Source organism: Rhipicephalus sanguineus, chromosome 2 (assembly GCF_013339695.2).
Source record: "Rhipicephalus sanguineus isolate Rsan-2018 chromosome 2, BIME_Rsan_1.4, whole genome shotgun sequence".
In the NCBI taxonomy this organism is placed as follows: Eukaryota; Metazoa; Arthropoda; class Arachnida; order Ixodida; family Ixodidae; genus Rhipicephalus; species Rhipicephalus sanguineus.
The window spans coordinates 24,804,827-24,826,169 of NC_051177.1; the positions used below are offsets into that span (position 1 = coordinate 24,804,827).

At 44.1% G+C, this 21,343-nt stretch overlaps 1 protein-coding gene across 1 annotated transcript in view; it reads left to right on the forward strand.

The window, feature by feature from the left end:
* Window positions 1-21,343, forward strand: part of LOC119382556 (E3 ubiquitin-protein ligase MYCBP2) — a 130,594-nt gene that overhangs the window by 85,723 nt on the left and 23,528 nt on the right. Inside the window, exons 53-66 of the mRNA XM_037650305.2 lie at window positions 911-1,110; window positions 1,619-1,737; window positions 4,503-4,586; window positions 5,861-6,395; window positions 8,509-8,641; window positions 8,727-10,413; window positions 11,171-11,367; window positions 13,004-13,162; window positions 16,096-16,440; window positions 17,399-17,629; window positions 17,715-17,780; window positions 17,931-18,185; window positions 18,843-19,016; window positions 20,750-21,064. Coding sequence (XP_037506233.1) covers window positions 911-1,110; window positions 1,619-1,737; window positions 4,503-4,586; window positions 5,861-6,395; window positions 8,509-8,641; window positions 8,727-10,413; window positions 11,171-11,367; window positions 13,004-13,162; window positions 16,096-16,440; window positions 17,399-17,629; window positions 17,715-17,780; window positions 17,931-18,185; window positions 18,843-19,016; window positions 20,750-21,064 — 4,500 coding nt within the window. The remainder of the gene's footprint in view (window positions 1-910; window positions 1,111-1,618; window positions 1,738-4,502; window positions 4,587-5,860; window positions 6,396-8,508; window positions 8,642-8,726; window positions 10,414-11,170; window positions 11,368-13,003; window positions 13,163-16,095; window positions 16,441-17,398; window positions 17,630-17,714; window positions 17,781-17,930; window positions 18,186-18,842; window positions 19,017-20,749; window positions 21,065-21,343) is intronic.

A 21,343-nucleotide genomic window follows, 5' to 3' on the forward strand; every position in this document is an offset into this window, starting at 1 on the left:
CTCAAAAGCTCCAGCAAGTGAAATGTGGAAATGATTTTCTGGGACCATTGCTGGACCAATTTATCAACCAATGTGTACTTGAACAGGGAAATTGTAGCTAACCTCAATATAAAGCTTTATCTTAAATATGTCAATCAGTTCATGATATAGCTGCAAAAAAAAAATGTATGAGCTCTCTTGATCGCACATTTTGTTGTGAAGGGCATGATAAGCATACTAGACTACCTTAATTCCTTAAACCATAATGATGGGGCCGACCTCTCTAGCATCTTGTGAAAATAGTGAAGGACACATGATGAAGGCATGACCTAACATGACATACTGCCACTGCAGCTAAGTAGTTTAGAAAATGGAAAATATGCCTGTAAGGAATTTGGGGTCAGTAGCTTTAGGCTGTCTACTCTATCCAGCACCTTTCACATTTCTCTTGAACCGGACAAGATCGCCTCTGTGGTTGCAGATGGGAATATTGTACACTGTTTAGGGCTAGCTTTCTTTCCTCTGCTCAAATGTTTGATAATGCAGCATTTCATGCAATTTCAGGCTGAAAATTTCTACGAAAAAGAAAAAAAATGGCATTACTATGTGAACATTGTCAAATGCAAGGGGCCGCAATAGGGAATCCGTTATTTCCATTTGTGTAACAGTTGCAGCTGGCTGATCTCCAAGAAATTTCTTTAAACTGCAGGATGACTTTTGTTCTTCGTTATTTTATATGTGTTCTTCATTGCCATGTTGTACTGACATAATGATAATGTAGATGAATGTTGTTGTACTGACATAATGTAGATGAATGTGCAGAATGTTTGAAGAGAATGGTGCAGCTTATTCAGTGCATTTGCCTCAAACTAGACTTTCATCTTGTTCGTGATACCATGCCCATTGTATTGCACCATGACCACATGTGCAGGTATTCAACTCTGAAGGTGTATGGCTGCGTTTGAACAAGGACAGCTTGCAGAGGCACAATCTTGGAAAGGAGGGTGAGGCATGGACATTGGCCCGGACGGCTGCCCATGTGGTCCCTGAGGTGTGCTACCTTCGCCACGAGTCTGAAGTGATGCAATCGGGTGACAGCGATGATGACTCGGCTGGCGCATGTGGCCACAGGTGTGAAAGCCAAAAAAATGTCATCATTGTGTTGTGCACGCCTAACCAACATGCACCTCTCTGTCCCACTATTCTTTCAGTGGTATTGTTGTACACCTTTTTGAGAAACTGCATTAGAGTGTGTTTATCATCATGACTTATTTAAGAAAATTATAGGTGTTGGTTCGTGACTTTTATTTCCTGGTCTAAACAAGGACCTGCAGAAAAGTTATCTGAATAAAGCATTTACCTGAATGGTACAGTATTAAAACAATATATACAAATTCTTATTCAGTATTCCCAACAGCTTTTTAAAGAGAACTTTAGTTTTTATCTTAATATGCAAATTTGTTTTGTTACCCTTGATAATAAGACGTAATAAGTAATATACCACAGCAGCAATGGCAAGCTGTGATGCTAATGCGATGTATCCCGAATTGTTCTATTTTGCACCTCATGAACCTTTGTTTTCAAAGAGCCATCCTCTAGGTCTAACTTGTTGAGTGACCAGAAGCCATGTTTCCCACAGGTGCTCTCAGGCTGCTGCGTTATCATCATCGACAGTGCGATCACGTGGCTACAACTTTGGCATGCCCGTCTCTGTGACTGCTGACAGGGCAATTTCTGGGTGTGCAAATGCAGTGCAAGGTAGGGTTTTGTCATCGTTTAACAGAAAATTATTTCAGAGCCACTCATCGCCGTTCATTTTGTGGCTTTACTTTGGCTTTACCTGTACCAGTGTTTGTCAGGGTTCTTAGTTTTTGCCCCCTTCAAGAAATTCCACTGTTATACATTGAATTACGCAGAACCAGCTAGCCCTAGTGCCTCCCTTTTCTCGTCTCTCAAGTTCTCTGGTGCTGTAATGAACTAACTAACCCAACTAGTTGGTTCATGAACTGGTTGGTAATGAACCAACTAGCCAAAAAATATAATAATAAACAGTATATAATGACAAACTTTGACATTACAGACTTACCAATGCTTATAGCTTTCACTGCTTTACAAGTGCTCATCAGTATTCATTTTATGAGGTTTAGTTTTCATTGTCTCTCTTAAGTTTTGTATTATGCCATGTCAGAACTTGCTCAAACACATTCTAAACTGAAGTAAGTTTTTCTCACATCAGTGCTTAGCAAATTCTAATGTGTTGTGTGTGTGAATGTGCTTCTTACAATTCAGTGTTTCAATTCTGTGCTGTTGAAGTCTTTCATAGCAAATTGCCACTTGCCATCTGCCATAAATTTACATCTGGCAGCTGTTCAGTCACGTCAGTTGCCTGTCCCCAGCGTTCTTGTGGTGTTGAGTATCGCAAAACATATCTACTAGCAAACTTAGTTTCACTGAATTATGACTTTTCTGTCTCTCTCAGGGCTTAGCTTGTAGCACAGTGAAAAAAACTGAAGTTATCACTGCAAGAACCTTTTCCTTCTTTAAAAATTTCCTGACAAAGAATGTGAGCCATTCTACTCTGTGAAGGTGGGTGACCAGCATAGCTGGTTAGCACAGGGCACAAATTTGATAACGGTCAAAGCCAGTTTGGTATCAAAGGCCAGGTTGTGAATGTGCATTTAAACGTTCAAACCACTGTACAGAGTCTACCGCGGCACATCGATAACAAAGCCAGCTTACAAAGACCAAGCTTACAACCATCTCCTAAAGTCGGCTTCACTTTTGAACAGAAATGCATTGCTGGGAAAACTTTTTTTTTTTCAGGGGCTATATAAGTCGTTTGGTACCAAAATATGAAGGCCCTAGGACCTTTTCTTGTAGGATTTTATTAATTGTGTGTTGTTGCCTCGAGGTGTACTGCTAATGCCGATGACATTCCCTGTGCTGTTCGCTTCGTCTTTCCTCGTAGGCATGTTACCCTTCAAAAAAAAAAACAAGGCATTCATATGGTTCGGATATATAACATCTTGCATGTGTGGGTGCTTAGCCTAGTTTACATGATAGTAGGCAGACATGTTTTACTCACATTCATTTATGATATATTGTGAAGTCTAAATAAAAAAAACTGTGTGTAGCCTAAACACTTGCCTTCGGAGTTTGGGGGTACGGGTTCAAACTCTGGCACTGGTTGCAAAATTTCTTACACTCTATGCATTAGTTTTTCCACCACTCCATAATATACCAGGGGTTCCACTTTAATGCTTAAAAATGCCTCAGTACACTTTCGTTCTTCGACTGCTCTTTAAAGGGCACTAGAGGTTTTTGCCCACAGACGGTTTGCTCTAGCTGTATACAGCTTCGCTGTAAAAAGAAACTGTTGACAGACAGACAGTTTATTTGGCATTTGGTCCTTACAGGGAAGACAAAATGCTAGGACCAGAGCAAAAAGCCGCTTTCCAGTGACTTGACATGGGCTCTGGTGCTGGTTACATTTGGCAAGGAGGTTTTCATTAAAAACAAAACATGTACAAGCATGTAATGTAATCAGTAATTGTTAAACATTGTTATCAACTATACAGTTCCAAACATAAAGTGGGTATCACATTCACATTAGAATGCCTATGACATGTGTATAACAAAAAAAGAAATATATAAAGCGAAAGGTAAAGAACATGTATCAAGGAGTACATGAAAGTTTAGCTACGCATTAAAAGATCACTTCTACAAATATAACCCATTGGCATCCTTGTCATTATTTGGACACAATGTGCATATATCTCATTGATGGCATGACACAGATGAAAACAATTTATGTAAAGAAATTGTGTTTATAGCATGTGTATCTCTTTATTCACAGTAGCGTAATGATCTTTTGATTTTCACCGAGTTATTGTGTTTGTCTATATTTTCTTTTGAAAGCTGGTTCAGTAGCGTCAGTAATTTACAATTTATTCTTTCTTTTACATCCTTGTTCAGTCCGTGAAAAAGGAACCGCCCAAGTTTGCCGATTTCTAATATCATACGGATGGTCACAGGATTGCTCTAGACTGCACAGTTCAAGAAACATGCTGTCCTTACGTGTTACACTATTCATGTACTTTGTCGCAATATTGAAATTATACAGCTCATGAAATGGAAGAACGTTGAGTGCTGAAAATAAAGACCCTGTGTGAGCGTCATGCGCAATCTGGGTTACGTGACGCAAAGCTTTTTTTTTTTTGTAAGACAGATAGTCTATGTATATCTTTTTTGGATGTCATTTCCCACACGAGGCTGCAGCAGTTCGCTTGAGAAGCGAATATAGAATTATAAAGCAGCAGCTTTATTTTCTCAGGAAGAGTGTATCGCAATTTACATAGTATGCCACATGCCCTAGCCATTTTTGCTGTTACGCACTCAACGTGCTCATCCCATTTTAAGTGCTGAGTGAATGTGCCAAACTGTTCAGTGCTGTGATGTGTTTTTGTGTTTTTTTTAGTTTATCTTAATGGGCACTTTGTATGTTCCTTTATTTGTCTACTTAGGCCTATTCACATTTGGGAGTGGTACCTCGGATCCTGAAGGTGGTTCATCTGGATCCGCTAGCCCTTTTGTATTCGGGTCTCCTGGTAAGTATATACCTTCGGCTTATTAGTTATATTATTTCACTTGTGGCCACTGAACGCAAGGATAGCGCAAACTGAGCGCTAAAAATGTGCTGCTTTGTGCACATTTAAGTGAATTCGTCCTGCACTAAATATGCTCTTGTTACATCCTTTTGTAGTTCAAGAAAGCCACGCATAGAGGCTTCTGCACACTTTAGTATCAGGACATGACACACTGCATGATCGTAAGGAGGTTGCCTCGTTTACTTTTTGCTTCATCAATGCAACATTTATGGTTGCCTTGTGCCAGTCTTATAGGTGCCATATTTTCCGTGAACATGAGGATGCATATAGAAAGAGAGAGTGCTATGCAGAACATGACTTCTGACGCACCATAGAAAGAGCACAAGGAGCTGTTATACATAGTGTGCTGCAAAATTACTGCTGCCATTTCATTTATTTGGTATGTAATAAATGGAAATAGTGGTGCAATACTGTTGCCAGAGAGTGACTCAAATGAGAGGATTCCACAATACCAGAGTGGCTGTTGTAGTCACTGCTGCTTATTGTTGCAAATTAAAAGAGTGCACAGCAGTGTACTGTGTTTAGGGATGTGCATATATCCGAAATTTCAAAATATGATTAGACATTTTACTATATTTTACATTTCTACTTGAATTGAATACTGTTAGCTAGTAAAAAATTTTCTGCTAGTACATTCTTGGTGGGATACGAATAATATTCAAAGAATCCAATATACTTCTGTTCATGTAGAAGCACGAGCCCTTCTTTGTATCAGTATTTACCTATTTCAAGAATGTGTGCTCGATCTCGTGCTGAGTATTTTTACCTGTATTTTTAATAGTGCCATGGGGGGGGGGGGTGCTTCTTTTTTCTATTTTCATGTAACCGGCCCGTTCCGCATGTAACCACAACCCTGTGCGTGCTGCGCCAGAGTGTTGAACATTCCCGATTATTTTATATTGTTCTGATAAGCTTGAGCGCGCAACGCGAACAGTACAGTTTATTCTGGAACTAATGCAACCACTAGTGATAAAGCTGGAATCTTCGATGTCACGTGTATAAATGCTGACACACCTTACCGCTGATCGGATTACTGACGACCGACGTCTGTTCTTGCCGCTTTCGTTGCACTTTGAGGGTGGCTTCTTTTGCCGGGCACAGGTTCATGCAATAAAGCAGTTAATCTTTATCGGCTGTGTTTTGCTTTCTTCATCATCGCAACCACGTGACAATAGTATTTCACTCAACACCTGTTTTTGGTCTGCTTGTTACAGCTTCGACTCCATCCACATCGACAAATGCGCTTGCTGATTCTGAACATACTGGACCTGCATCCGAACGATCCGAGGCTCCTACTTCAAGTGGGTCCTTCGCAGGAGGATCCTCGCACTTGGCTTCACGACGGCGAACGAGTGCAGATTCATCGCCCCCTCCCACACGAGCAGTTCCGCCTGAACTTCGGGGAGTCTCGGTTAGGGACCTGGTTCGTGCAATAGGAGAGAGTCGTGCCAATGGAAACGGCGCTACACCACCCGGAACACCGCCAGCAACACCACCAGTCCGGCGGAGGAGATCATCTGCCAACTCCAAGCCAGCTGCCTCAAGTCCAGTACCAATTCCTGGTGTGACAGTGCCTTGCTCATACTCGGACACTGTGCTTGGGCTGTCAGAAGGTGTGTTAAGCCACTCAGGGTCTCAAGCCCAAATTGAGAGTGCCAGGAGTGCTACCCCATCTCAGGGAAGCCTTACTGAATCGGGGTCCTTCTCCAAGCATTCTGTCTCATCACCACGAAGAGCATCGATTCAAAGGTATTGCCACTGTTATGTCTGTACCAGTCTGAAGAAACTTGTTTCGGGCACTTGACCTGGTAATGTCGTACCTGGTATTGATAAAGACCTTAATGAACCATAAAGGTTATCTGGTATAATGTCTACAACATTTAAATTAGTATCAAGAGTGACTTGCTTTGTCCCTGACAAACTGAGGCAAATTTGCATATATTTAATGAGCAATAGCAAGAAATTTAATGGAGAAATACCAGCATCAGATGTGTGGTTATGTTCTGTGTTTATGCCAGGGTGAAATGGAGAAGCCGAATATGAAATGGATCCATATTCGCATCTCTTCAGGTCAATTCTGACCGCTTTAGGTTTTCCAACATGCACATACAGTAGACTCCCGTTAAGACGAACTCGAAGGGACCGCGTTCATCTGTTCGTCTTATCAGGAGTTCGGCTTATCAGAAGTGCCCCCAAAAAGAGACATTCTAACATGCCAAGTGCATCCAAATATGTTACTTGAAAACACTGAATGCAGTAGACTTACAATGAGGGCAAAATGACAAGAAAAAACATTTATTTGGCTCAGCTTGATAAAAACTATGTCTTTAAGTAGAGTATTTACACGAATCTTACAAGCACCTGATTTCGCAGGTTCAGAAATAAAAGTTCTTTCTCATGAAGAAATTGCTACCACATTTTAATGATAAAACAGTAGCACGCTCCTATGTTGACGATTAGAAGAAAAAATAGAGGGACAAGCACAATTTTCCTTTAAAAAATGTAAAATTTATTCTCCTGGCAGTTCATTTTCTTCTGTGAGCTGGTTTTGCTGGCTCTAAGATCACTTCTGGATACGCCTCAGGTGCGTGCTGTTACCTTGACAAAGTCACTGTACACCGAGTTGCTTAAGAAAGTCTGCAAGGTTTTCTTCGAGGTCCGGATATTTGCCCGTTTTTGGCCTGTAGTAACTTTTCCTGGTCGACGTGCAGCTGAAGATATCCTATCGCGCTGCTCACGATCTCAAGCCTCACGCACACGAAAAAGACTCGACGCAGCTATATTCAGTGTGCAAAATAGCCTTCCTTTGTTGTGAACTTTCGTGATGAAAATGGCTCATCACAATTTGCACTTCACTGGCAACAGACACAATGTGCACAGGTCCTATGCGAACCAACACGACCTGACCACAAAAAAAAAAAAAAAAAAATAGTGCTCAGCCGCCATTGTGTGATGACGATGACAATGCACCTGACCCCTCTGACGGGAGTGCTGGCGCTGCAAACGTGGTTTTGCTATCGATTATTATCCAAGACAGTTTTTGTTCCCTTTGTCACTTTTGTTTTTGTTCTTTTCCCACTACCCTTGTGTTTGTGTTTACCATGGCGGAGGGGCCCCAAGCTCTTCTGTTCTCCTTTGTACTCCAGCTGGGAAACCGAGGAATGGGGGCAATACAAAAGGATGCAATGGTTTGAAGATCCCAGTTGTAAATCCCCTAACTCTTTTTGTTGCTTTCTTTGCTGATAAAGCCGGTACCTCCTCCACCCACAGGCCGGGGGTTAGGGGGATACCAGCTTTATCCGCTGACCTTTCTTTTTCGCTTATCTCATGCCCTCCACTTTGCGTCTTTGCTCCAGGAAGTGCTTTTTCTTTGCTTTTTTTCCTTTTTCTTGGTCGCCTGAATGCCCCACCATGACTGCAATGTTTGTTTTGCAGAATCGCCAGCTTTGTCGGTCACTGCAAAAGTTTGTCTTAACAGGAGACTACAGTTAAGCAGTTCATCTTAAGTGGATTTTTTTTTTTGCATTGAGTCTTTGGGAAGCCAGACAAACGGTCCCGTGTTGTTCAGCATAATTGAGAATTCGTCTTAACTGAGTTCGTCTTAACGGGAGTTTACTTAATAATATAATTAACTCTGTAGATATGTGACTGATCGCTAGCAATTGAGCGTGCAACATCCTGCTGAGCAACAAAACTCTGTACCTGCTGGACTAGAGGAGCAGGTAACATTGTGTTGTATACTGGACTAAAATTTCCAGTCGTACATTAGTATATTCAAATCAATGACATGAGCCAGGAAGGCTTTATTATTTATAAATAAAGAATCTTTAGTGTGTGTCTCTTCTTTGTTTCTTTCCTTTAGTGAAAGCAGCGTCAGCTCTCATTTGGGCAGTTTCCTTCGTGAACTTCGGGACACCTCAGCAACTGGCTGTATAGGTTGCATCACACAGCGAACTACAGACAGTCCCCTAAGCACACCTGGCACTCCGAAAAAGGTAGCTATAGTTTGAAACCGTGACTGCCTTCTGTCACAGCGTGTTTGCATGTATGTTTCCACAATTATTATTTATTTTTTTCCAGGAGAGCCTTTCACCAACTTCATCATTGAAGTCATTCACTCAGACAGGAACTCAGACCAGTCCTGAAGGAGGACCAACCTCAAGTGTTAAAGGCCACTTCAGCATTGGCAGCAACTCAAGCCGCGACGAGAGCCCACGCATCTCTCCAAAAATGTCCCGGAGGGAGCGCACTAGTTCCAGCGGCACACGACACGTGCTTCGGGGAAAGAGGGAGCGTGTTCATTCAGAGCATACAGAACGTCCTGCTGTTGCTACAGAGAGTTTTCGCCAGGGTCTGGCCCCTTCTGTGGCAGAGTGCCTGAGGGCCGTCTTCTGCGCTTTCCTATGGCACGAAGGTGTGGTTCACGACGCTATGGCATGCGCCTCATACCTCAAGTTCAATCCGGACCTTCGAAAGAGCATCACAAAGAGAACTGTGACGGCGGCACCACTGACAAAAGAACAGAAGGCTCGTTTCCGGCATTCTGTGGAAGTAACTTCACCGAGCCTGCTGCAGTTGCAGCAGCTGGAAGCACTGCAGTCCAATGAGCCATTGAATGAAAACATGAAATCAAAGAGTGCGTTTGCTCCGGCCACTTCTGAACAGGTCACACAAGGAGGAAGTTCCATGCAGGAAGATGTGGCTACAGACTTGCCTCGTGCCCTGCGCTTTATTGTACTCCTCTGGGAGCAGGTGACTGGCGTTTGCAAACAGGCTATCAAAGACCAGGTGGTCCTTCCAAGCCTTTTCTCAGTCAGAAAAAACATTAAGCACGTTGAGCAGGCACTCGTCAGGGGATCAGAGCGACAGAAGTCGAAGAAAAAACGGAACAACTCTTCATCAGTGGTAAATGGTCGTGCCACTAGTGCAGTCGGCGGCGCAGTCGGTAGTGAAAAGGAAGCAACATGCGAGCTCTGTGGACTTTCCTTTGTGCCGGCATCCCAGTACCAGAACAAACAGGGTCATTCCGGATGTGGCGACGGTGCTGGCATAAGGAGCTTTGGTGCTGGCTCAGGGAGTCACCTGTGTGGTGGTTGGACTGTCGGCTACGGCGAGAGCAGAACATCAACCAGTGGCTGGCATCACCTTTGTGATAGGTGCAGGGAAAAACTGTGCCAGGCAAGCGGAGGACAGCGTACCTCCCTTGGAGGCCGTCACCGCAGTAGTTCCATTTCTGCTGCTGCGCGAGTTGCATCCCCTGCGCAAGACACAGTTCACCACAACATAAAGAACAATGCCATGTTTCTGCTGGAACTGTCCAGCTCTGGAATGAAGTCTCGGCGCAGTGGGCTTCCAAGCCTAGCTGAAGCAGACATGCTGCTGCCACCCAACCAGTTTGCTACATCTGGCCCCATTCAATACTTCAACATGCTGGGACTCTCTCTTGACGCACTGTCGTTTGGGGATGATTTTGTGCCATCTGAACCGGGCACATCAAGTTCACAAACTGCAGAGGTCGATGCTGAGTCAGTGGCTGCCCTTAATGGAAATGAAGCAGTAGAAGACACCTTTGCAAGTGAGAGGAGTGACGAAGCTGGATTGGGTCCTACTGTTACTGTAAGAGGTGGTGGCAGGGTGTTTCATCGATCGGTCTCTGTGGGGCTAACGCACTTGGACTGGGCAGAAAAAGATCTTGCAGAGGTGGCCATTCAAGAAGCAAGGGCCTTAGTAATCCCACGAAAAAGGAACAACAGCAGTGGAAGTGAAGGTGAGTGCAAGATTCGGGTATGGCAGTGTTGTTGAAGCTTCTGTTTATTGTTCGATGCTGCACAAGTGAGTAGAGCATGTATCTTTTGGATAGCGGTGCTTTCATCCAGAAATGTGTGGCAGTTAAAAGAGAGAGATAGCGTGGAAACCACTGCATAGAACATCGAATGGGTCCGTTTGTGCACAGATGTGTCTTGTGACAGTGTGACATAATTTATGCTAATGTCACTGTCTTCGACTTCTAAATATTAGTGTTGTGGTGCCTTGAATGCATTGAGGAGAATAAATATTGGGGAACATATTTAGCGCTAATGAACAAGTACAGAAGGAAGCCTATTGCTCTTTGTGTTGCTGCCGTGTCTTCCTTCTGTTCTCATCCACTAGCGTTAATCCAAGTCAGAATACCAACGCACCCAAAATACAGAAGTGCTATTGAATAAATATAATTTTACTGCTTCCATCACTGGTGTCCTCAATAAACGGATATAGTTGCATGCTTTGCATTCAATACATATTTGATGTCATGAAGCGGGTATAGTGCTTTTTTATGACACAAACAGTGGTTTTTGGGGGGGTGGTTCCTTTTTCCTGCCCCCATGTCAGGGGGGTGTGGTCAGCAGCATAGACTTCTCTATATGCTGGCAGAGTATTTATTGGCGCTTACTTGTTACTCAGCCTCTTTGAGCTATAGTCAACCAGGGACATGGCAGTGTTATAATCCCACAACGAACATGATAGAATCGACTCTTTTGTTGCAGGCATGTCATCCATACTGTGCCAGCCATCAGCAGCCCTTACAAAGCTGGTCTCAGTGGAGCCTGAAGCCTGTGCTACTGACCTGACTGTTCAACGGCCAGTCATGCAGTTTGTTCTTCAACGCCATGACCTTGAGAACATGCGCTTTGCCATTCAGCAGTCGCTCAGGAAGGCTACTTGCCGTATCTATGCCATGCAGGTATGACTTTACTGCAGCCTAATTATCCCCCTGGTGCCCAGCTTGTTACTAATTGGGGCAAAATGATGCAAAACACAGCAACACAATGGCTGCTTCATGTGGCAAGCCTGCTTTTGTTTACAGTTTGAAATTATTGTTGTGGGGGTGCTATATCACTCCTGTGAAGGCGACTGCCGTAACTTGGGCACGGCCGCTGTGTTTGGAACGCACGTGCTCGGCGTAAGCCGAGGTGTTCGTCCAAGGTCAGTGATGCGCTGGCGCTGTAACCCGAGTTTAGCGCGGTGGCGCCGGCATCGCCGCCGCGAATTTAGGCCGGCGCATAGAAACAGGAGTGAATCCCTCTTTCGGGTGTGGCTGCGCGCGCGGATGGGCGTCTTGTCGCGGTGGGTCCGGGGGACGGTACCGCGGCTCGCTGCCCTCGGGCCCTCGTGGTGAGTCGTGCATCTGCGACGCCGCCACCGCATTTGTATTGTATTATGTTGTCTTATTTTGTCTTATTATGTCTTATGTTATATTGTACTGTATGTCTTATACTGTCTTGAGTGTGTGTGTTGTTTCCCAGTATTCAATGTCAGCGCATAAGTTTAGCGTGTATGTGTTACTTGTTTACTAATTCGGCCGGCGAGCTCGCCATATGTAAAGAAGTGTGTCTAATAAACGTCCGTGTTTTGTTGCCCGACCGCGTGAACTGTGTCCGTGTGTTCCGAGGGCGGCGGCGGTTATATCGCTCAGACCCCACATTGTTCACTTTTCAATTGTGTGTTCAGTTACACCTTTTCAAAAAAAAAAGAGAAGTGAATGTTACCAAATCTGGGTGCACGAACTGTGGCAAGCACTTATTATAATTTTGCTTTGAAAGAAGCTGTGGAGAGCAGCTGTGCAACAGTTCTGCATGTGCCTACTGTTGTACAATAAGCAGCTGTCTTAGGCACCATTGAAGGTCTATTCATTGTGAAAGCCTGGTTACAACTCACTGTACCCTGTCAACCATTCACCAAACACATTTTTTCTTGTGATATTTGAGATTTGTTAAAGGCATACATTGAGGGGAAAATAAAGCTACAGGGCTTAAATGTAGGACATCTAAATTGAACTTTCTCTATTTACAAGTTGTGTGTAACTTGTGCAGATACATACTACTACACAATATTTGATCTTGCACGCATACACATGCACAAACACAAACAAACAAGCAAGCAAAAAAGCCACGATACATATATGCATGACACTGGCTATTTGAACACTCATGCATCGCCATAAATGTACAATGCCTTGCTGCTCAAGCTCGACACTTGGAGTGCATGGCTGCTGTGCTAAAAGCTTATGTGCCGCTAGTAGACACTGGGAACATTCAGTATCATCATATACAATGAAAATGAGAGCACTTGTGATGCAGTGTGACTGCATTTGGCTCCCTAACTATCAACCAACACTTACCGGTGTGGCAAAAAGTACTGGCTGCCAGGCAGCTGTATTAATACGTTCAATTTGCTGAGCACTGCATGTTATTAGCCCTTAAAGGATCAGGCAGATGTGATTTAGAAGCATTATATCATTGAAGTAAGCTGCTGGCTTCGGTCTAGTTTTGCTTGTCAGTGCGACTGCCTGTTCCTAAGTACACCTCTTTCTGCATCAGGCGTTCAACTGGCTGCTGCGCAACGTCACTCAGTCCACCTGTTTACACGACCTTCTGTGGTGCCTGGTGGCAGCCATGTCTCCTCCCGTTCTGGAGAAGCCGGAGGAACATCCCCAAGGCAAAGAGGATGCAGGGCACAAGAAAGAGGCCATAGAACAGGTATGGTGCTTGTCTAGGGAGCCCTCAAATTTAATCTACCAGGATTGCATTACAATGCTGTGAAACTCATTCTTGTACAGTTCTATAAAAAGGTCCTTGGTATTCTTAGTTTTTGAATGCTTATAGTTTTGTAGAGATCACTAGGTCAGTTTAGATCGATAAAGTGCATTTTCATAACTGTATTTTCACCAATGTCATGGTAAGAGAGTGATTACGACAAAGGAAAATGAAGGCTAAGCTTCTACTTTCATCAATTTCACACCCAAACCCCAGCACCTGTGCATCAATGAGACAAACATAGAAAATTTGGGCCGTTGCGGTGCTGTAGGAATTCTTGGTGTCTGTTAAGTTCTGTCCTTGGCTCTTTTAGATTGCAATGTAATCCATCTTGTAGGCCAAAAGTTAGCTATGTCCAAGCCGGTGTTGTTAAAATCCATGACTTTGTGAGAAACAGGCAAACGAACTTCAAAGCGGCCCATTACCATGTCGTAACTTAAGTGTATTTTCTGAATCACGGAGCCTCCTCTCAAGGCAAGAAGAATTGTTTTGCTGTAGCATGCAAGTAATTTGCTGAGGCAGCCAATTTTATTTCGCTCATTGATGTTGAATGAATGAAGCTTTATTTCCACTGAACAGTTGCACAATGGAGGATTGTGAGAAAAAAGCCATAGAAAGACAGCTTGAGAAACCTCAACCCCCTTACAAGCAACGAGACAGGTCAGCAAAGCATGCAATAAAAGTAATAGAAAAAAGTAGAGCTGTGCAAATAGCAAAATTTTGAGTGTGAACGGAATCGAACATTTTTCGAATAGTTGTCAGATATTTTTTGAATATTTTTTTTAATACTTTGAAGCGAAATTACAGAAAAAGAGCTGCAGAGGATCCCTAAGCATATTCTTATCAAATAGCAACATGAAAACGTTTCTTTTGGCTAGGTTAGTGAAGCGCTGAAGGGGTGGTGTTCCCTAGTTCACTTATCAAGAATGAGGCAATGCAGAGGCCGAATCGTATTTATTTACATGATTTGGTGCAACCAATGTGATGTCGACAACACTTTACATGCGAGAGAAAAAGACTGCTAGTATTTCCTCAACCTCTCCTCCTCCTTCAACTTCTGTTTAGGCCCAACTGATGTGGCGGACAAAGGAGCACTCTCTTTGAGTCCGGAGTGCCTAATCTGCCCCATAGCCAGGTGTCAATGTATAAGAAAATCTGAAATTTCGGACGCTGAAGCTCTTCGGCGTCTAAGTTTTCAGACTTTCTGCCCAAATTTGAGGTCTGAAACGGCATTAATTAAAGCCCTCACCTCTGCCGCGTTTATCATGCCGTAGGTTCGAGCCAGTGCTTTCGAGAGTCAATTTGTCCGAAAGGCAGCTTTGCTGCAATGCCAGAGTGTGATGGGGATGAAGCATATCGAAAATCTGAAGGGGCCACTGTCACGGCGCAGTGTGGTGTGTGGTGATGTCATTACGGATAAGCACCGGAAATGCACAGAGGTGTGGTGGTGGCGGGCAGCAAACATGCCAACCTTTATGATAAGCATCTTCAGCTAACTGCTCAGTAGTGTGCATGTGGCCTAGCGCGGTGGTATGCGTTTAACCCCAATGTGCCGTGCCGCCGTCCATGCTGCCTCTTTGTACAAGACCGCTAAGTGCACTGCACAGATGCGTTGCCTTCACAAATGAAAGCAGCTCACCATCGTCGCACCCGTGTGTGGTCAGGAACAGAGTGGGAATCACGAACGCCTTCATGACAAACGCATGCATACGGTACAGCAAGTGCCCCAGCAGTGACGGCGTCAGCTTAGCTGGCGATGTGCTGCACACTGCTAGGAACGATCGGCTTCACGCAGCAGGAAATGTTGTGTATCAGCAGAGATTCGGCCAATTCGGTGATGCATATGCGCATCGTTTAAGTGCGCGCACTCATTGGGGAAAGCTGGACGAGTCGTCTGCTCTTCCACCACAGTCTTTGTGTTCTGCATCATCGTTTGCAATTGCTCCATGCGAGAGAGCTGTATTCTATTCCGTGCTTTGCTGGTATCAGCGGTGCTTACCATGAGATGCAAATTTGCACTTGGCGGTTGGCACGTAGTTAAGTGGGGTTCGCGGCAGGTATTGTGAATGTATTCATGAGAGCCTGGGTGCGCGCCAAAATGCCTGATAAGTGTACTGGGAGGGATTAAAACTATTTTGGGCATGGCTGTGGCGATTTGACCGCTTGAGTAGAATAAAAAAGCATGAATTTGTTTTTATTTCAGACTGCCCAATTTTTGGTACGATTTCGCAGTCCCTAAAGAGTCCGAAAAATCGGATGTTGACTATTTATCTTCTGCAAGTTCGAATACTTCGAATAGTCAAATTCTGGTGCGAGTTGAATTGAATAGCAAACACTATTTGAAGAATATTCAAAAGTTTGAATATTCACACATCTCTAGAAAAAAGACAATAAAAACACAACTTCGGTGCAGCATGTAAGTACATACAATAGACACCGATGAGATGTATACATTAACAAATGTGTAAGATATGCAGTGAGAAAATTTTAAGCAGCAAGGAATAGCAATCACAACAGAAAATAGTATATAACAATAGAAATGCATTTTAAAAAACGTTTAAGAAAAAACATGTTGGAGTAAACAAGATGAGTAAGTCACGTAAGGAATAATGCAGACAAATCAGATGGTTTAAACTGTGAAATGTCAATACCCCATTTAGCAAATTCATTTAATAACCGCGGTAAAATATTGTTCAGCGTTTGTAAGCCGGGAGTGGAACGACAAGATGGAACTTTCCATAGTTCGGTCCTCCGTGTATCATAGGTGGTACATAGTACTTTTTTTTCAAATTCGCTATTTCAGTGAACAAGTTCCTCTAGCATTTAAAAAAGAAACAGGCAAGGTTACTGAGAATGACTTTACCTAAAACTTGCAGGACAAGGAGGCCCCTTGCGAGCACCCACTCTCGGACATGTCGCTGGCTGGTGAAGCATGCCTTGGGCCATTACGGTCGGCTTTCCACACCCTGCTTCAGACAATATCAGACCTGATGGTGTTCCTACCTGTCGGATCATCCCTGCAGCAGATGGCCATGCAGTGTTGGCGTCTGCGCTTCATGCCATCAGACCATGCCTTTCTGCACCGCAGCCACGTGTTCTCCAACATTTCCCGTATTCTCTCCCATACCGAGGAAGAAGCGGCAGCACCATCTGAGCTGTGTGCTGTAGCCGGCACATCGGCATCTGCACCATCAGACATGGAACATGTGTCATCCCATCAGGTCAGAATACTTTTGCAGCTTGTCTCCTTTATGATTGCAGTGTTGTGTAATTGGAGTGTTGTGTATATTTCGCACTAGATTGTGTTACACATTGGCTTGTGTTTTTGTGTCATCCCGCCATTTATGCAATATTGCCCACACTGGCCTTTAGGCTAATAAAAATGACTGAGCTTAGCTGCATTGAAGTGAAGCTGCAATGCTGATAGGATATCAGGTGCAGGTACTATAAATAATTATCTACGCCAGTTATGCCTTGTAGTAGTTAGTGACATGACCTTTTGGTTGCAAAGCATGTGCTCTATTTGAAAAAGCCCACCTGCTAGAGTGATGCCATTCATGTTAAATTAAACTTAAGAGAGAGAATAAACTTCTTTATTTTGAGAATGTAGTTTTGGAGATGCATCCATGGTCCAGAACGCATTGAGCTCCGGCCGTGTCCTGGGTGCTTGCGACCGGCTGTACCTGATCCTTGATGTCGGAGTTGGCCATTTATCTGTAAAGTGTGGAAATAAATTTCAATGCAGAGAGTTGCTTGATGCATGTGTTTTTTGGAGTGCTCCTGTAAAAAAAGAACATTGCACCCTTGACAGCTTATGTTATCCATAACAATAATCATTGTCTTTATTGCGGGCACTTTCTCCTCCTTCTAATGCCGTCTGCCTGGTGCTTTCCTGGCAGTGCATGCACAAGACTACACATGCCTAATGGAAAAGTACCATGCACTTCGTGCTAGAAAAATTAAAGATCCAAACAGATGGTTGCACTTGTTACCTTGTGACAAAAAATCTGTAGGGGGTAACTTTTCAAAAGTAAATAGTATTACCCTTTTTCACCTCCATTAAATCTATGGCCGAGATTAAGGGTAGTTTCCTTGTGGTGCTGAGACTGTCACTTTTCAGCAAAGTAGAGCCTTCTTTGTCCTTTCCTCTTTTTTACGTGCTGTTGTATTTTTTAACAGCCTGAATCACCGACAAGGATCGAAGTGCTGCGTGACCTTACCCCATTGGTGAAACTGAGTGCCTCAAGTCGGCCGGGCATGGCAAACAGCCTTTATGACAACTCCACAGAAACGTTCTGGGAGTCTGGCGATGAGGATCGCAACAAGACCAAGGTTCTCACGCTTGCCTGTAACCCTGATATGATGCCAACCATCGTGTGTGTCTACGTGGACAACTCCAGAGATTCTTCGGTTGGTTTATTCGCTGTCATTTTCTCGTCTCTGCTTTCTTGAACATTTTCTAAACTTGTTGCAATCTTTATTCACAATGTTGCAGTACAAAGTGAACAGCATCACCTTCAAGTTTGGCCCAAACCTGGAGGAGGTGCAGAAGCTAAAGCAGGTAAGCATGCTGGTCCCAGGTTATTGACGTGGGTAATTGTGAATGTATGCAGGTTGCCACCTCATTCCATTCTCTGTGGCATTTCTGACAGCCTCAGCATAGATCTGTAACTGAGAAGAAAGAAACATTCTTCTATATTTATTTCTGCAGATGGATGTGGAGGGCCAATTTCAAGGCTGGCTAAGCTGTGTCCTGCCAGAGTCCATTCACATTGGCCCCAGTGGGTCTGTGTGGCGGCTGGAGCTGCGAGGACCTGAGAACACCTTGCGGATACGTCAAATAAAAGTTCTGGGCCATGGCCCTGGGTCGGGCACACATAACCACGGCGAGTGCCGCTCCCTCTGCATCCAGCAGCGCAACTGTGAAGCTGAGACGCTTCGAGTGTTTCGTCTTCTCACTTCTCAGGTTGGTTGAGAGGGTGAACTTCAGGCCATCTTGCTGCCCCTTAGTGATTTTTAATGAAGGCAGTTTCAGCGCCAGAAGCATTGTTTGTCTGGTGGTCACGCGGGAAACGGTGATGGTTCGGTGTCATAACCCCTGCCACAGCAGCCACATTTCTTTTTGCAGCACATATCTCTGTATGTGTGAATGCATAGCTCAGGTAATCAAAAATAATCTGGAGCTCTCTGTGGCATCACTCTTTTTAATGAAAATTTGTTTTTGAGTTCATGTCAACTAACCAGTGCCGCTGCCTACCTCAGGTGTGAGTACTTATTTTTCATGCTATTTTCACGTCCACATTTGTTGGTTACTTTTTTCGTAAAACAGTAATGAACAACTCATATTTTGGAGCGTTACATTTTCTTATATGGAATGCCGACTCCTCTTGCATTTAACCAGCCATGTAGATTGCAGTTTGTATTAGCAAATTATATGTGTGAGACTGATTTCAACTAATTTTGTTGTGTCTGGGAGAATAAACTGCTTGAAAAGCACAATTATGGTTTCTACTTGCCATATTGAGTTTTTCAAGTTTAATGAACAACCTGCGTGGTCGTTTTGACTGCACCTTCTTTCTTTTCACCCATACTTTCATTGATTTGTTGTTATTCTGCTGTGCAGGTCTTTGGTAAGCTTCTTGGAGGAGACGCAGAAAGTCCTGAAGAGGACGTACCAGCAAGGCCAGTTGGCGACGAGGCCACCAGTCCCGAGAGGCCAGAAACGAGTAATGACCTCAAAGAGCACATGGTCGGCATTCTGTTCAGCAGAAGTAAGCTGACCCACCTCCAAAAGCAGGTAAGCTGTGCATTAATTGAGGTGATACTTGGGGAGCATGTGTTTGTGTGTAGTGGTCTTGGCACTTATTGACATGTATGTACTTGCCAACTCTTCGGAACTTTACTTTTGTAGAGTTTACAAGTTTGACCTCATCCTATGATTTCAAAGGGGTCCTACGACATTTTTTCGACTGCCTTCTTCAGCAATGGAATGCATGTGGTAATGAAGGCTGAGACGAATGCAAAAAGAATGATGAAAATTGGTGCGGGAAAACTGAAGTTATTACTAGCCTTCACAGTTCAAAATTCGAGCAGATGACGACAAGGAAACGTTCCCTTTCGCATTTCACTTTCCTGCTGACGTCAGTGGTAGGTTCCAGTCACCTCTTATAGAGACATACTGGAAGTCTTGCCTCATGGTGGCCTTCACATAGTACCTTGCCACCGCTTTTTTGACGGCGTTGTTACCGTGGTTATGACGAACTACGTGTGTCGACTAGCAGGCACTCCCATGGTCAGTCGCATAGCGCACACAATAAGTCTGGACAACCCAACAGACCTCAAACGCGAGCTCTTGCGATGGAGCAATGCCCTGCATGTTGTGCTGTATGAGAACACGCCATTGCCCTTCTATATTTGGAAAAGTACCGCCGTTCTTTGATCAACTCCGCTCCCTTCTCTTGTGCACCCCCGATTGGGCGACTGCATTCACATAAGATAGCGTGCAGTTTTACTTCTTTATATTTTGTTTTTTCTGCCTAAGCACCATGCTAAAAGTTCATCTTTATTCTCCGTATGCATGCCACACCTGTCAACAGCCGCACTGCGTGGAACACTAGCATTCCATCCAGTGTTTCAGTGGCCCTAATCGAAAGCTTCACTTGGACCTTTCGAGGGCGCACAGCTGTCGACTTTTTCGCATCAGCAAAATGTAAAGAAAAAAATAAGAGTTTTAGGAGAGGAGAAGGTGGAAGAGAGAGCAGATGGTGGTACTTTTCCGAAGGTAGAGGGGCTTTATTCCCACCTAATTCCCACCAGTTGCATAGTGCACCTAGTGTTGTGTCCATTCTTTTGAAAATATGTCATTTACAAACTGAAATCATTTGTTTCTGAGAATGTATAAAAAGGGGTTTTATAGTTTTTAGCGCCCAGTAATATGGCCTAGCTGCCACCATATGAATATTACATGCTACTTGTCATATCAAGCCAATAAAAAATGCACGGCCTTTGCCGTCACTGCCACATGACGCAACATCACTTCCCATAACAAAAATAGCCAATGTGTGTCGCTTTAATCCAAAATCAAAGTAGTTTACACGGTGAAATAAAATTATAACAGCTTTGGTTTCGGCGTTGCCATTTGTGCAATGATATCAGCACATTCCACAGTACCAGAAGAAGCGATGAAAATGACATGCTTAATTTGTGTTGCTGGCCCCTTTAAAAATAGAGCATCAAAATTTACGAAAAATAAAAAGATACCTGAAATAAGGTAGCAAATTGGCGAGTTGAAATATACTCATGATGGCCTGTGCAAACAGGACACAGGACTAGAAGAACGCATATGACACCGTCGCTGTCCTACAGCTGAGAGTTCAATGGAAAAGCATTAGATATTTAAACAGAAAGGGAGGCAGTGAGCCACCAGACCGCACCACCTTGTAGAAAAAAAAAAGCGTAATAAATATCGAAAAGAGATATCATATAGATTGCCAGTTGATGCCAGGGTTGCACCAATGTCTCTCATCGCAGGTGTGCTCACACATTGTGGCTGCCTTGCGGAAGGAGGCACGCCGTGTGCGCGAGGAGTGGGAGGCCCTGCTGTGCAGTCCGCAACCAAGCCCTCCACAGAGGACCGCAGCCGCCATGGCTGGTGGCAGTGGAACGAGCAGCCACATGCCTGCCATAGGTGGCAGTGGCGGGGACACTTACTGCTTCGAGATGCTCTCCATGGTGCTTGCTCTCAGTGGGTCGGCTGTTGGGCGTGCCCACCTCTCGCAGCAGGCTGGCCTGTTGCGCGACATCTTCAGCCTGCTTCACACTGGCTCAGCCCGAGTCCAACGGCAGGTGCGTGCAGCTGATAATGGCAGCAGCTTGCCGAAGGTGCCTTTGCTAAAGAGTAGGGGTGTGCGAATATTCGAAATTTCGAATATTTTTCGAATAGTGTTTGCTGTTCGATTCGATTCGCACTGAAATTTTACTATTCTAACTATTCGAACTTCCCAAAAACAAGTACAGTCAATGTCCGATTGAAAGTGATCCCTTCATAGTTTTAATATGCTTCACCTCATCACACCCCGGTAATGCGGCAAAGCTGCCTTTCAAGCTCCGTTACGGTCGAACTTT